General features: G+C 38.8%; 1 protein-coding gene across 1 annotated transcript in view; it reads left to right on the forward strand.

Moving 5' to 3' along the window:
- Positions 1-2,474: 2,474 nt before the first annotated feature.
- The window catches only part of DOK6 (docking protein 6), a gene marked incomplete at its 3' end in the record, with an annotated part of 266,062 nt that continues 252,314 nt past the window's right edge, over positions 2,475-16,222 (forward strand). Inside the window, exon 1 of the mRNA XM_082015374.1 lies at positions 2,475-2,574. Within this exon, the coding sequence (XP_081871500.1) occupies positions 2,509-2,574 (66 nt within the window). The 5' untranslated portion in view covers positions 2,475-2,508. The remainder of the gene's footprint in view (positions 2,575-16,222) is intronic.

Consider the following 16,222-nt stretch of genomic DNA (forward strand, 5'->3'; position numbering starts at 1 on the left):
TGAGGACGCATACAATTTTTCTCAGATCCTACAAGTCAATTTTTGTGTAGTTGAGAGGTGATGAGAAAGGGGACAGAGACTGCATGTGAAACGAGGTCTACAAACTTACAAATCTTTCAGGGTTAATCTAGAGATTAACAGGGAAATGTCTTTTTGTCAGTTAATTGAATAGGATTATGTATTTTTCTGGTTGGCAATTGAAAAGAAATGTTCCCCTCCTTTCTGATCCTTCAAGAGCTTTCTGCACTTTAAGCAATCGCTAGCCTAATTATGAACAAAGCTTATGTTTAATGTGTTGTAAGGTGTCTTGAAAGAATTCTCTGGTAAAGAATTCCAGTTTTCTCTCTAAAATTACAGACCATTCTGATTTGATGTATCATTACAACTGATATTAAGGAAAAAGTCATATTCTGCCCAAAGTAGAAGTTCAAATTTATAATATCCTTTTGACATTTTGCTAGAAATACCTAAGAAGCAACAACTGTATGTAGGCTAAATATTTTTCTCTATTCTTTTTTACAATCTTATATTTTATGAACAATTGCATAATTATATAGAAGTTTGTGCTTGGATAAAAACAAGGCAAAGTGCTACTCCTAGCAGATGTTCAAAAATTCATATAGTTGGGAATCAAGTTGCTAGAAAATAAAAGGATAAGTAAACTTCCATCTGCTTCACCATTTACTAACTGACTATGTCAAAAAATTCAGAACAAATAAAATAATGAGGGTTATTCTGGTTAAATAATTTTCTTGGCCTACTATCATTATTTTCACACTTGTTAGACTTGGTTGCAAAGCCAACAGCAGTCAATGAAGATGCAAGAGTCTAGATCATAACATTAAGATTCTGATTTTTTTTTTTTTTTGTGGGATTCTATACTTGGTTTATGGTGGGCTAGCAGAAATACTTTCACTACCGTTAAAAATGTTTTGGAAATCAGAAGTATCAGGATTACTCTTTTATCTTCCATTTCCCATATATACTTTTGTAAAATGAAGTTACAAAGCTTTTCCTTATAATTCCACCACCCAAGCACTGTAATAATTTTTGAGATTGTATCCTATTTTCTACAAGATTAATCTCTAGATGTAAGTTCAGAAGAGTTTTAATGGAGAAAGTTTAATTTGCAGAAGGCTGGATATGCAAAAACAACTAAGTTGTAACAAACTTCATAATCCACTTGCTGAGAATATTGTGTATCGATTTTCAAAACCTGAAATAAAACTGAAAAACTTTCAAGTATAGAAATATGTTTCATTGCCTCAGTCTGTAGCACACTGTATGCTGTAAATTCCTGATTCATAAAACTTCAGGGCAACGGTGCTGTAGAAAGTAGATAGCTAGGAAAAGAGCTTATGAAGCTTTTATTAAGCTGACCATAAAAATTGAACTTTTTTAACTGAAAGCGTTTATGAAGAACAATTTTATAGAACAACAGTAATGCCCTCTCTTGTCAAGCCCATACATTTGTAGTTTTTCTTTCTCAAGCAGTTTAGGTTCATTCTTGTCCACCCGTTTTGCACATAACTAAAGCAAACAGAAGCAAATCCGTCGTGTTTTTTTTTTCTTCCTGATCTCTTCTACACCTTATCTGTTTTTCTCAGAAGTCATTTTTTTCGCCAGATCCACCTCAAGGAGCAGTATAAGTAATTAAAGGCATGGTCATCAGTGTGGAGGGTGTAGAATACCTACGTGTGACACTTCATTTTTCAAGTTCAGACGGACGTGTGCTTTTTTTTTTTTTTTACTTTAGTAGTTTAGATATTTGTTTCATTGAGTTAGCTGTACCGACACAGTATTTCAACGTTTGGTGTTGGGCGTCTACGCCGCTTCCTGAATACACACGCAGAAAGGTGCCCTCCCGGGCCGTGTTTCCGAAGGGACCTGCCACAGCGATCCGACGGCTTGGAGAAAAGCGGGTAAAACCGCCAAGGCCGAGGAGCGCATCTGGCATCAGCTCTGCGTCATGCCGGGGGCGACGGGGCAGGGGGGCTTACGCCCCACCGGGCTCAAGAGACCCCCGCCGCCTCCCCGCGGACCCCCGCCCGGGCGGCCCCCAGCCCCCGACCCCCGGCGGCGGGCAGGGCCGGCGCTGGAGGCGGGCTCCGCGGCTGCGGCGCCGGGGGCGGTGTCCCCGCTCCGCTCCGCCCGCCGCGCCGCCCGCCTCCCCGGCCGTAGGCGCGGGCAGCCGCGGAGCTGCCGCCGGGCGGAGCGGTGCGGAGCGGGGCCGGCGGCTAGGGCGGCGGCGCGGGGGAAGCGAGGGGCCGGCTAAAGAGCGGAGCGGCCGCCTCCCGCCCCCTGGGGCGGTGCGGAGCGGCCGCGGGAGGAGCGCGGAGCGGAGCACGGCGCCTGCCGCTGCCTGGATGCCAGCGGCGCCTCGGGAGCCAACGGCCGGCGGCACCCGGGAGGGCCCGGGGGAGGAGGAGCAGGAGGAGGCGGTGGCGGCGGCGGCGGACGAGGAGGAGGACTCCGGGCGCGGCGGAGAGGAAGCAGGCAGCGCTGGCCATGGCCTCCAACTTTAACGATATAGTCAAGCAGGGCTACGTGAAAATCCGCAGCAGGAAGCTGGGGGTGAGTGAGCTCTCCCTTCGCTGGCCCTGCCCGGGGCGGGCGAGGCGCTGGCGGCCGCCTCCCCGGCCTAGGGGCGGCGGTGCCCCCGGCCGGGGCCGCCAGCGTGGGGCGCGGCGACCTGCTGCCGCCGCTGCCACCGCCGCTGCTCGGACTTTGCTCCCTTCTCCGTAGGGGTCGGTGGGGATGCGCTGCCATTGCACCTCGGAGAGATCCGGCTTCTCCCCTCTCTGCGGGAAGGCGCCGCGCTTCCCTTCTTTCCTCAGCGAGCGCCTTCCAGGGTCCCCGTCCGCGGAGAGCTTTGCCGCGTCCCTCCGTCCTCCCCGAGCCCCACAGCCCAGGCCGGGGCAGACACCCCCGGGGCCGTCCCTCCCCGGGCAGCCCCTCGCCTTTCTGCCTCCGGCAGGGGCTTGAGCGGGGGGAAGCAGGCGCGGGCAGGATCTGTAAAAACTTTGTGCGCAGATTCTCCCTCCCTCTCCCGTTTTGGGAAAGGGATGTCTTCACTCAGGGCGAGGTCTGAAAACGTTGGAGGCTGGTACCAGAACAGCCCGCTAGAAACTGAGAAAAGCGGGGGGGCTGGTGCCCGAGAGAATGGGGGGCTGGGGAAGGGGAGCCTGCAACGGGCCGTGGGGCAGGCAAGGTGGGAAGGGGGTGACAGCCGCACGGACCGAGAGGCAGATGCAGAGGCTGACTGTGGTCAAAACTAGTGGCAGCCCCCTCGCTGAGGGTGGCTGGCCTCAGTACCCACCGGAATGCTCAGCAAGGCCGAAGATAACACCGTGTTATCAGATTGGCCATGGGCACTTCCCCTGATGAGGCCGTGAAGTTGGAGCGGAGTGTGTGCAGGGGTCAGGATTTCCTAAACTTCAGACGGTCCCGGGACTCATCAGTTTGGGCTTTCTCCTACCCTTTGTGTGTGCGTGAGAACGAGAAGGCTCAGGGGAGCTGGAAGCTCCGAGGCCTCTGCTGGCTTGCACAACTACTGATGGTGCCAATAATCCCAAAAGACCAGGGTCCCTGTGGGTTTGAGACTAAACCTGGCTGGGGCTGGGAGGAGGACTGGGGTTCTTTCGGTTCACTCATGTTTTTTTCTCTAGGTGAGCAGAAAAGTGCAGGGTCCCTACGTGCTCTCCCCTCTAGGAAGGTGGGCTTTCTCTCCCTGCTTCCCCGAAACCAAACAGAGCAGGGGCCCTGTGAAATGTGTCCTCCTCCAAGCCATGCTCTGCGAGCTTATCACAGTGTTAATATTTATCTCCTCCTCCCCCTTTCTCCCTTCCCCCCAGATGCTGTGCTTTGCTTGCAGACACAGTGTGCAGGATGGTGGGAGACTAATCATAAATTGACCTTTGGAGCACTTTGCTGCCTTGGCAGAGCTGTTAATTCCAAAAAAGCACAGAAGAATTTGGTCCGAATCCTTAATAGCACCAATTCCAAATGTTTCAGAGGTGGTGTAAATCCAAAGAGAATGGATGCTCTTATTAATGTTTTTTTTAAGCCCAGAGTCACTTCATGCCTCAGTCAAGCATTAATCTATCTGAAGAAGCAATTTCTAAGCCTTAGTTTGTTTCTGGCATTCCTCTGCTTAACCTTCGCTCATCAGTTTTTCCCCAGCTCAGCAGTGTTATTAGATGGGCCCAACACAAAGCAGTGAGATGATGGTGTTGCATCACCTTGATGTTGGTAGTTGGAAGCTGCGTTAATCTATTTGATTTGCAAATCTGTATTTGAAGGTATCTCAGAGTCCTTTAAGTGTGAAATTATGTATATGCATATCTCTATATATGTGAATACTTTTATAGCTACGTGTGTAGCGTATATGCAACAAATGTAGTTTGCAACAGTAATCTTGGATGATACATGCTGACTTGTGAAAATGAAATTAAGACAACAGTGATATTTCATTGCAATGTATCTTAAGTAGCTTGAATATTTTGTTTTGGAGACATTAATCTGATTTTTTTGGGGGGGAGGCATATAACTGCATTTTTTTGAGAGTGGATATTATTCATGGTTGGAATGATTATCATACTTCTACACTAAGCAGAAGTGAAACAGTTCATACAGTGTCTATGGAGGATTTTCTCCTACTGAAGAGATGTGTGTGGGTGACAATTCAGACTACACAGCCTCAGGCAGGTGGTAGTATAAGCTTAAATATGACTTATGGGCATGCACATCTGAATAAATCTATTAAGTACAATGTAAAACGGATTATATTTTATAGAAAATAGCATCAAAATTCAAATGAGTGTGATGGTTGAACAGTATGAATATGTGTGTATATATCCATAGCTAATTGGATTCTTGTGACTTTCTAAATGAATGCAATTTTTACTCATGAAGTGAAACAGTAAAGGTTTGTATTTTTTTCCCTGATGTCTATCTCCAAGTCCAAACCTTAATGAATTACACTAGGGCTGTCATAATGTAGGTGAATACATCAGTTTTCAGGGATAAAAATGTCTGTTAACAAATTAATATTTTTAACCTCCAAAAGTACTGAAAAGAGGGAGGAGAGCTATCGGTTCTGGAAACTAAGACTAAGATAATTTTGAAATGTGTAAATAAAGTATCTCTTGCTGGTTATGCTTCATTCTTATACACTGGAAGTTACTGATTTTTTTTTTTTTTTTCTTTTGGTCATAATAGTCTACGTTCTTTGACTATTTTGATGTCTCCTGAAAAGTAGATTGATTAGAACTTGGAGAGCTGAGGTGACTAGTACCAATTTTAGTGCTAGACTTGGGCAATAAAACTAATTCTAACCTTTAGGCTGGTAGCCAACTCATTACAGAAATTCTTCCAGTACAGCTTTTATCCTGTCTTGTTTTGTGACTGAAGGAGACCTGGCTGGGAATCAAATGGAAGATACTTCAATATAATGCAACCTGTGATGTTTCAGGTAAAACTGAGTAACATAATATCGTAGAGCAAAGTCAGATAGCGTATTTCGTATTTATTTAAAAAAAAAAGTCAGCAACAACCTTTGACTTGGGGTGAACTTTCTGGTGGAATTTTGTTCTCCAAGAATTTCATTTTCAAAAACTGAAGTCTTAGTCATCTTCTGATTGCCTCCTTTTATTGATTTTGTACTTGGTAAAATAGCAACTCTTTATGAATTTTTTTTACAAGGTGTAACATGTCTACGTCTGACTTATTATGGCTATACTTTGCTTTAAGTACTTACCCTGGCTACCTACTCCCCACATATCTGCAAATTGGATTCATAATATGTGTTAGTGCTGTCTCCCATCACAGAGGATGGGCAAATGTCCCTTCTGAACAGCACAGTCAGGACTTGGACCTGTTGTGCCATCGATAAGTGATTCTGCTCAGAAAGGTTATTTGAAGTCAAAGATGAGGCCTAAGTCTTGATGGAAATACATGGCAACAAGTACTGTGAGAATTTGCCCTCACTTGTTGTTTAGCAATACCCGATCATCAATACTTTTTGCCTTCTTTTCACCGTAATCATCAAGTGCACCTTTAGATTTCTATCTTAATGGACTTCTGTATATTTGCTGACAGTCCAGTATTTTCAAGTAGACCTCATTGTTCTGATGTCTTTTTATGTTGCTAAAGTAGCATCTTTTGATGTAGGGTTGGATAGTCAGCTTGCCAAAACGAGGAGCTTTATCAACCTCTCTGTTGTAGAATCTGACATTTGCTCCACTGGGAGTATCATGGTTTCTGCCATGGAGGTATCAGGCCATGAAGAGACATCTGGCCTGCTAGACCACTTAGCCTATCTCCCTACTTTTGTTAAGCATGAGCTGTATATAAAACATTTCTATGGTGCCTTGAGATTTTAAATATATATTAAAACCTATGTAGTAGACCATCTCATATGTATACATGACATCTTCATTGGGGTATCGCAAGTATCTTTGAAACTTAGAAACTGTAGTCAGTGAGGGTAACTGTAATTAAAACATCTTTTAAAAATCTGTTTCTCTGCAGCCTGAATATGCTTTTCTTTTCAGTGCTCTGGCATTCCTGCACTGTTTGATATTTTGCTGTTCTCTAATACTACATAAAGGAAATACCTCATTCTTGCAGCCATTACATTTGACCTGTGCGACCCTCCTTTGAAATAAATTTGATTGTAATGTGGTGTGCTATTCCGATCAGAATAGGTCATTTGTGTAGCGTGGAACAGGACTGTGCTGGCTTTGTTCTTTTGGAATCTTTCATACTTGTGTCACATTAAAATTCATATGACACAATTTTATACCGTGCTGGCTGTGCTCATAGGCTGAAACTTTCTTGTAGCAAACTGGAATCCCTTTGTTGCCTCTCATAAACTAAGCTGCGAGGACTTCATGCCTTGTTGAAGTGCTGTTTCTTAGAAGAAAAACAATTTGATGTCACATTAGGAAGTCTAATTAATTACACTTTGATAGCCTTGTTTTGACCCGTATCAACCTTCAAAGTCATAATCTGTTTGTTTGTTTGTTTTTGTCTTTTTTTTTTTTTTTTGGCACACCTTGGCCACAGAACAAAAGAATCCTATGTAATGGGAATTTTCACTCAATTGGTGAATAAATACCGATTTTTATGTGTTTCCACATACTGAGTAGAATTAGTACCCTGAGTGGTTCAGCTTATATTCTAATACTGCAGTCCGAAGAGAAAATTGTACCTGCCAGTCAGTCTTGATTGAGTAACAAATAACAGGTTGCTCTTAGTCACCAAATGAAAAGTTTTACCATATAAAACCCCTATTTTTAACCATACTTTTAGATCATTACAGGTACCTTTTCTGGAAATGAACGTAGTGTTTCTCCTGCTGTTAACCCTGTCTTCAATCAATCAGAACTAACAATGCTATGAATGTGAACCTCTGATTGCAGCTTGGTTCCTCTTGAAATAGCGCAGTACGTGTCTTACAAAATCCTAACATGTAATTGATATTGTGTATACATTTAGGGGGTGAAGAAAGCAAAGCGATCTGCAAAATGTCCTGAGTTTGAGATTATATCGATTGGTGGCAGCGGCTTTGCAAGTAGGTTATGATGAATACAGAGGGCAGAGTAAAAGTTCTTCTATTTCTTTGAGTTACCATAGTGTATTCTAAGAAACAAAGAAATGAAAAAGCCCAAGCAAATAGTGCAGCCTGGAATGGATATCCTTTCCATAGATTATTTTATATTATCGATGGGAAATCTCCTCAGCCTGTTTGAAAGCACTGAGATTGCCATTTATAACGGCATCCGGACAGATGACCTAAACTATGAATTACACTTGAGAGCATGAAAATAATTCAAATAAAATTATATGAATTTAATTGCTATTTATAATTAATTCATTTTCATTTTTATAAATCTCCAGACTGACAGGATTTAGATGCCAGATTCCTTCCATGTAAAGCAGTTCCTTTTTCATGCTAGTTCAAGACAACCTGAGATATGTACGGAATTAAAAGGGTTTCACTGTAATCCATTAACGAAACTGGTCATACTTACTACTTAATACTGAAGATATCATTTATAGTACCAATCATTACTGCTTTCAGTACTTTTTGCTACAGTTACATGAATAGATTTGAAGAATTAAATGGAAAATATATAGATTTCCATTTTTTTCATTATGGAAAGAACAATCGTTTTGAGCTTTTGACCAGTTCTTATTGATTAAGCATATTGTACAGGAAATGGAAAGAAGTATCTTGCAGCCATTGTAAACAAGGACAAAAAGTCCAAATTTTTTTGTGCTAATGTTTATGTTTAAAGAACTTGTGAGTCAGGGTTGTGGTAAGTACTTTGGAGTTCCCGTTTCCCAGTTGCTTTTCTTGATGTGCTTTTCCACCTCTTAATTCTCAAGAGGTCTGACAGCCAAAGGTCTATTAATTTTGTAATGGATGGCACTTATTTAAAGGGACAAATAATATCTCTTTTGCAGATAGCTTATCACATCCATGTTATCAATGGATTATAGATGTTTCTATTTCTATTTTTACTCTTTTGTGTAATATCATTAGCCTCAGAGAGATTACACCTTAGCTGTATGAAGATTACACAAAGAAGTGTTTATAGACTTGTTCTCTTTCACTTGCATATTGTGAGATGGTAAAATTTTATTGAGAGTTTATTTGTATCTCCTGTAAGGTGATGGTCTTCTGTTTTTTTTGTTTAGGAGTCAGTCATTTTTGTCCTGTGATGGACATTAAATACCCGATGAAAAGACCCTGAAGTCAATTTAAAGGAACCCATTAACTTCAATGGCTTTGGTTCAGAGTCCGGGCGGGAACATTAGCCACATGCATAGAACATGAATTTCCTTGTTGTAGAATGCCCTTCAAATCCTACTCAAAGGAGCTGTCCTTTCTCAAATTGGTAATTATGGAAGGAACATTCTCTATGAATCCTTGAAATACACAAGGAATTATTCATGTCACTCCAGTAGTGAGTTGTCCTCCTAGTTTTTTAGAAATAATCTCTCTTTGAATCATTCATTCAGATTTTTGCAAGCAGTGCAAAATGCTTTATAGCAGTTGCCTGGCAACAACATATTCAGGCAACAGCATATGTGAATCAGTTGTTAGTTATACATTTTTATATATATGACTATGTATAGTGAATACATTTTAGATAGGTACTAATGAGAAATTTCAAAAAAAGCACACTATGAAATGCTCTTACTTTTTTTAGACATATTACCCTGGAAAGCTTGTCTTTTATCTTAGGTTGTGTAAAAGATCTGCTAGTTGAACAGCTTTTCACAAATGTCGTGATGTAGTTAATATACTCGTATGCAGTCATAGCAAGCTATGTATTTCACCTTCTCTTGTTGAAGGTGAAAAATACTTTAATATGTATGGATGCTGAATTACATCCCTCACTGTCCTCTAAATTAATAATGTGTTATTGAATCAAAATGTGCGTATTTTACCTTATACTGTAGCCTTTCTGATCTGTTATATTTAAAGTAATATTTGCAAATGTTGTGCTGCATTGTGTGTTTTTAATATCTTCAACTTGCAATACAGCTCTAAGATTCAAAAAGATACTGGTGTATTATTATAATTAATCATTGTTTAGCTGAAATTTTTTTTTCCAGATAGAATACATAGTTCAACTCTAAATACTATGAAGTTTCTTTAATAAAGTCAACAAAGATAAAGAAGGAAAACTTTTAATCTTGTGGAGAAAGTTTGTATATAGTAGGACAGAATTGTGAACTTATAAAGAAGAGTTGAGGGAGACTAGAGTTTGCAGTAACTGTATCTTGACACTTGTGTCACATAAATGCTTTCTTTCTATTATTTTTTTTTACTGTTCAGAATACATGTCTGAGAAGAAAATTTGTTTAGCACAGCTAGTAAACCTCTGAAAACCTGGTACAGGTCAAGAGATTTTGAAATAGTGAGTTTTTTATCTGGTATGAGAATTCAATCTATTGACTCCAAGACTACTCTTACTGACTAGGATAGGCAGAGTCCTACTTGGAAGGGTTATACTAAAACTGAAGAATTTTGAATATGAATGTTAATATTGAAGTCTACTTAGAAATTAAGGAAGAAACTAATGCAGTCTCTAAGGTAGTAATGAAATACACTTCTTTTCAGTGAATGCCACTACACAATAAGTCTTTCAGATTTTGCAGCTTTTTAACAATTGTAGTATGTGAAATGTGTCATTGCTATCATACTGAGAGGTTACAGGACCATGGAAATGGACACTCACAGGAATTACTGTTCACTTCAGCTGCACATAAATTAGGAAGATAATTAATGAAAGTGTGTAAATCTTTCAAAAGTTTGATCTTCTTTCTCTCTGTTGTTCAGTTGCCAACTGGCCCTCATCAACTCCAGCTTATCTGGACTGAACTTTGGAAAGGTTATATTCATTAATGTATCAGTAAGGAATTAGAGACACATGGCCTTGAGTAGACTTGGGGGAAAAAGTTACACACTGTCTACCTACTGGAGGAAAGGCTTTTCAGCATGTTTACCCTGCCTGTTAATTGCAAAAACAATTAGTAGCAAAATTTAATATCGAAGTTTTTTCACTGCTATAGAATCAAATGAGGACCATTTTAGAGCAGGAAGCTCATGATACTTCTAATACTCTCTGTTCTTTGCCCCTGGAATATTTTTTTTTAGACACTGTTGCTCTGAGGTCCCCTGCCTTCAGAGTGAATTGGTGTACTATCTTTTCTCATGCAAATGTGTTTTTTTCCCGCAAAGAGAAAAGAATACATGAAGTCTTACAAAATAATAATATAAAAGTGTTTTCTAAAGAAGTAGTCATAATTGTTGTTTTTGTACAGTGCTGAGAAAGGGAAGACTGTTTGTGGTTGGCCTTTAGGCATTATTGTGATAAATATAATTTATATTTATTATCATTGCTTTTATTTTTTGTTCTTATTTATCAGACTACTTGTAGAGAATGCAGTCTTTGGTAAAGTAATTACTTGCTACAGTAACTGTGTTATATCATTCAAATATGATGAGACAATGTGAAAAAAATATATTAGGCTTAACTAAGAATGGAGAAAACTTCCATTTTAACTGAAGTTGATAATCACTAGACTAGTATGATAAAGTACTTTCAAATGAAATTGTTTTGCTGATGAAAGTAATTTTTGTTGATGCAGTTAGAATAGTAATACTTTCTCTGAATGATGAATATTTTTCCTCTGGAAACTGTACTTTTAAACTGTTTCTATGAATACCTCAGCAGGATGGGGAGTTTCCATACAAGAACAGAAAAAGAGCACTTTTTTTTTTTCTTGCATGGTCTTTTCAGTTGCTAAATACATTCAGATCTCTCTGACTTCTGTAGCAGGCACTGAAGGTCCTTGGCTTCTCATATGGCATTCTTAAGGGACATAATTTTCTCCATTGATTATGCAAGGTCAAATACTACGTTATTCACATTGTCTACTCTTACATTAGCAATTCTTGCTTCTAAGTTGCCCAGGGTTTACCTACTGTCCGAGAGAGATTGAGACTCATCACCTGGGATGGCTTCAGTTTCATATCTGAGAATAAATGTATTGACTTTGAGTATCAAAGAGGTAGTGAGCGTATATCAAGCTGTAGCTCTATATGTACTACTGAATTTGATGCTTGGTATTATTATTCTTAAAGCTAACAGTTTTTTGAACTCTCTCTGTGTATACTGTTACTGATAATCCTAAAAAGATTGATACATATACGCAAAGGAAGAATTTTTGTGAATGAGGAGAGATATCATGGTGCTTTTTGCCTTCCAAGAGAAAAACGTGTGTATGTATATATTTATGTATATAAAAGAACAACAGCATCCTAACAACAAAGCTAGAAGGTTAATTTACCATAGTTGTAACAAAAAGGATAGTAAACCAAAGGATATTTTACTGATTTTTTCTTTTTTTTTTTTTTTTTTTCTTCTGTAGTCCTTGTATCTTAAACTACAGTAAGGCTTTTGGAACTTTTTGCACTGTTAATGGAATAACCTTTTATAGAAGACAGAAATCTTTGTGCTTACGTGTTGGACTATATGAGAAGAGTTATGTTCTAATCTTTCAGAGATGTAACTTGTAATCTTGAGCAGTTTGATTCATTCCAGCCTTATTCTCAATTATACTATGTCCACTGTACACTACATGAATTAAATTTAAACCTGCATTAAGGCCCCTTATACTGCCAGCATAGTGAATGCTGTTAGTGTAAATGGGAAATAGGCTTTCTGATCTAAACTTTTCTTATCTTTTCTGATCATAACTTTTCTGTCTGTAAAATGAGTATAATCTCTTTTCATCCACTACTTCTTTATTTTAGCTGTTTCAAGTATAAACTCTTGATAAATCCTTATTTTAGATATGTATGTTGGCTGGCACTGATCGTGGTCAAAACTGTTACTAGGTGCTACCACTGTTCAGAAAACATTGAAATAATTCAGAATTTATTTTTAATGGTTTGAGTCACAGAACTGTAGAATGGCTGAGGTTGTAAGGGACCTCTGGAGGTCATCTGGTCCAACCCCTCTGCTCAGAGGCAGGGGCACTGTCTATTTTAACATTGTGTGAAGACTATTACTTTTGATTGGAAAATGTTTCATTGAATTCTTTCATGAAAGGATTTGTTCAGATATCTGAGTTATTTTATTTTTTTTATATGTAAAGAAAGTAAATCTTTTACTTTTTTTTTCTTCAGATCTTACTGGTAGAAATGATTGCCCGTCAATTTTCATCTTGGAAACAGGTATCACTAATAGGAATGCAAAAAGTCTGAAGCTGATAACTTCGATAGGCCTTATGTCTCTCTTCCTTATTTGAGACAGAATTATAGCACAAAATCTAGAGTATTGAATGGTTTCACTTTTAAAAGTAGATATTTGAAAATGTTAAAGGCACAGTTATTCACCTCTTAACTGACAGAATCATTCTGAAAGCTGAATATGGTCCATGAGACAATTTCATAACTGCTAGGGTTACTGGTCTGCAATTGTGGATGTAAATGCCTGACCCCAGACATGCAGAAATTAGCCATATTTGTCAAATGCATGTCACACTATGCAACACCCTTATTCTAAGCAGGGACGAGGATTAGAGGTGTTACTACAACATCTTTTTCCTTGCCTAGTGCAGCATATCACTGGTGAGATTTTGAGAAGATGTCTGTTTTCTCATTTCCAAATTTTATAAAAGGCATATTCTTCCACACAACAATTTGGAAAACCCTTACCCTCTAGGTTTATGTGAACCTTTCTGCTAAGTAATACTAATACCTAGCCTTAAGTTGTGCATTTTACCCATTAATATCTCAGAGCTCAGCACAGGGAGCATGTATTTGCATGGTCCCATGCAGGAAGGTCTGTGAGACTTTGTGCAGGTTGTAGGATGAATCAGTTGAGGCTGCTTGCAGAGTCTAGAGGTGACAAAACACGTTTCTTGAGGAAATCTACCTACACAATATACGCAATAAAAAAGCATGACAGAAGTGTTTATTGATAAGAAATGTATGAGGTTAACAAAAAAAAAGTACTTAATCAAATTATGGTTTGTCCAGAATAGTAGTGCTAGCGTGAGCACTTCCAGTAGAAGATTTGTAACAGCCAGTATTGTCAGGGTACTGGTTTACCTTTAATAAAAGGCTGCAGAAAAAGATACTTTTTTTTTTTTTTAAATTACTGAAAGATTTGTATACTCTTCAGTAGGTCACAGCTCAAAGCAAAAGGTTGAAATGATACCAGGTAGCCTTTGCTAATATGATGCATTATTGGTTGAATATACTCTTAAGCTTATGCAGTGTCAACACACTTAGGTGGTCATGTGTTTAATGAAACCCAGTTCATCATATAATATTTTTCCAATCATTGAATAATCCTAAGTTTTAGGTTTTTTTAACAATGAAAATTCTAATGTAGACCCATCCCTAGAATAAGAGAAAAAGAAATGCTAAAAATAGGCAAATAACCTATTTTTTTTGTGTAAATGCGAACATGTAGATGAACTAGATCAGCTGTTTCTGGTGTATGTAATTTTTCCTTTCATTGGATCTCGCTGTTCTGTGTAGGTCCATTTTTAATTGCTTCTGGCAAGTCGTAAGATCAAACATTTTTGTGGGAAAAGCTGTGCAACAGGCAAAATGTTTCGCAGCCCTAAATCTACATTTGCTTGTACATTTCAGCTGCTGTGAATTAGGGAAAGTGGAATTTACAAAAGGCAGAGTAAAGAATTCTAAGATCTAAGTTCCCCTATTTTTACAGAATCCCTGACAGCAGTTATTCCCGATAATGACGTGAGATGTATTAAATATATAAATATTAAAAATATAGGAGAAGGGATAAGGAGCGAAAGAAAGGAAGCAGACTGCTGTATTCTGATGTCATTGCAGAAAACCAGCAACGGAATTGTTTTTATGGTCCCAGAGTTCTTAGTAAATCAGAAGACTGCAGTTTTTTAAAGGTAGAGTAGATATGTTAATGCAAAGGCTGTATTTCTAGAATGTAAGCCATTACACAGTAGAAGACTTGTCCAAGACCCAGAGGCCAAACAGGATGTTGCTGGGTCACTACCATTTCAGAATATTCATGTTATTTTGAAGAATTAGTTCTGAATGCATGTAGAGGATCATTAGAGATGAATGTTTTCAAACACTTTTTAATCATTTGGGATGAAGATAATGCTTACAAATCATAACAGGGAACTGTAGCTAATGATAACAGCTTAGCAGCCTGTGGAGAATATTAGTTAAACCATTGGAGTTAGGTGTCTGAGGTGCTTCAGAAACTGAAGCTGCACAATGAGACATAAGGAGGAATATTTGGAGAAGCTATGGAATAGAGTTAGATGAGATTTATGGGCAATGAGAGGAAAATTTATACTGGTGGGCCTCATAATGTACTTATTTGAGGATAAATGTTACGCTAGCAGCTTTTATACAATAATATACCTACAGTGTTTATGTGTATTGCTTTGGGATTTTTTGAACTGGAGAAAATAGAAAAGTAAATGTTATTTGTAAATATTTTTGACATGATTTTGACATGATCATACCCTAATGCAGTTCATGTACTAAGAGAACCCAAAGGTTAAATACATTTCAAAATGTTTTTAGGAGTGTGTTTTCAAGAACTCTTGATGTCAGAAAATAATTTTTGCCTGGAAACTTTTTTTCCTTTGAACAAACAAATCAGGTGTTTGTGCTATGTTTCTGTATAATGTTATTCTGTGGCTTATAGACATTTCTTCTAAAAAGAAATATTCAAGGTGAATCTCTCCTCTGCTGCAATCTGAACAAAACTGAGTTTAAAACCGTAGTGAGGTTGATGCCTCTTGTTCAGTTCTTGAGAATGTTGTGGTTTTTTTTTTTCCCCTCCTCTGTCTTACCTGAAACATTTTCTAGCCCAGCCTGTAGATAAATAATTGATCTTCTTATATCAAAATTAACACTTTTCCTTTCTATAACCTGGAAATTACTAGAAAGGTTAAATACCTGTTCCCATTTAAACAAGCAGATACACTTCCTAATTTATTTAATTGATTAACTTGTACTAATTAAAAAGAGTTGAGCTAATGGGCCAAATATCTACTTGTCAGTAGAAAAGCACATGAAGAAATACAGCCACCTTCAGTATATGTCAGGCTTTTCAGTCAAGGAAAATGTAAAAAGTTGTAAATTATATTAGTTTTTGTTGACCTGAGCTAACCCACAGTAGAGCCACAGCTGCGCTCTTGCTGACGCTCACGGCTGAGCCGAATGTACAGTAGATGAACTGAGTTCAACCAGGGGATTTGAAACGGGCAACGCTACTTGCTACCCTTTGAAGTCAACTTTAGAGAGCTATAAAGCAAAGCATAGCTGCCTGCATAGCTCTTAGGATGGACATGACTGAAATAGTGAAAATGGAAGAAGCTCAACCATCAATACATAATTACAAAGATCAGTGAGTGAGGCATGCAGTGAATTCATATACAATTACAGGGGAAAGAAATCTGCCCTTGATCATGCAACTATCTCTGGAAGCATCTGTGTTTGCAGGTGTTACATGCCAGGCATAGGGCTCACCATAGCAGTGAAAATTTTGATCAAGTTTCATTCAGTCCTTTGTTACAGCAGTTTCATAAAATTAAGTTTTATCAGTCCCAGAAAATGGTATTAAAAACTAAACTGAATAGAGCAGTTCCTAATTTTTAAAATTATTTTTCTAGATAAATAAGT

Source organism: Phaethon aethereus, assembly GCF_964289735.1.
Source record: "Phaethon aethereus genome assembly, chromosome: 2".
NCBI classification, from domain to species: Eukaryota; Metazoa; Chordata; class Aves; order Phaethontiformes; family Phaethontidae; genus Phaethon; species Phaethon aethereus.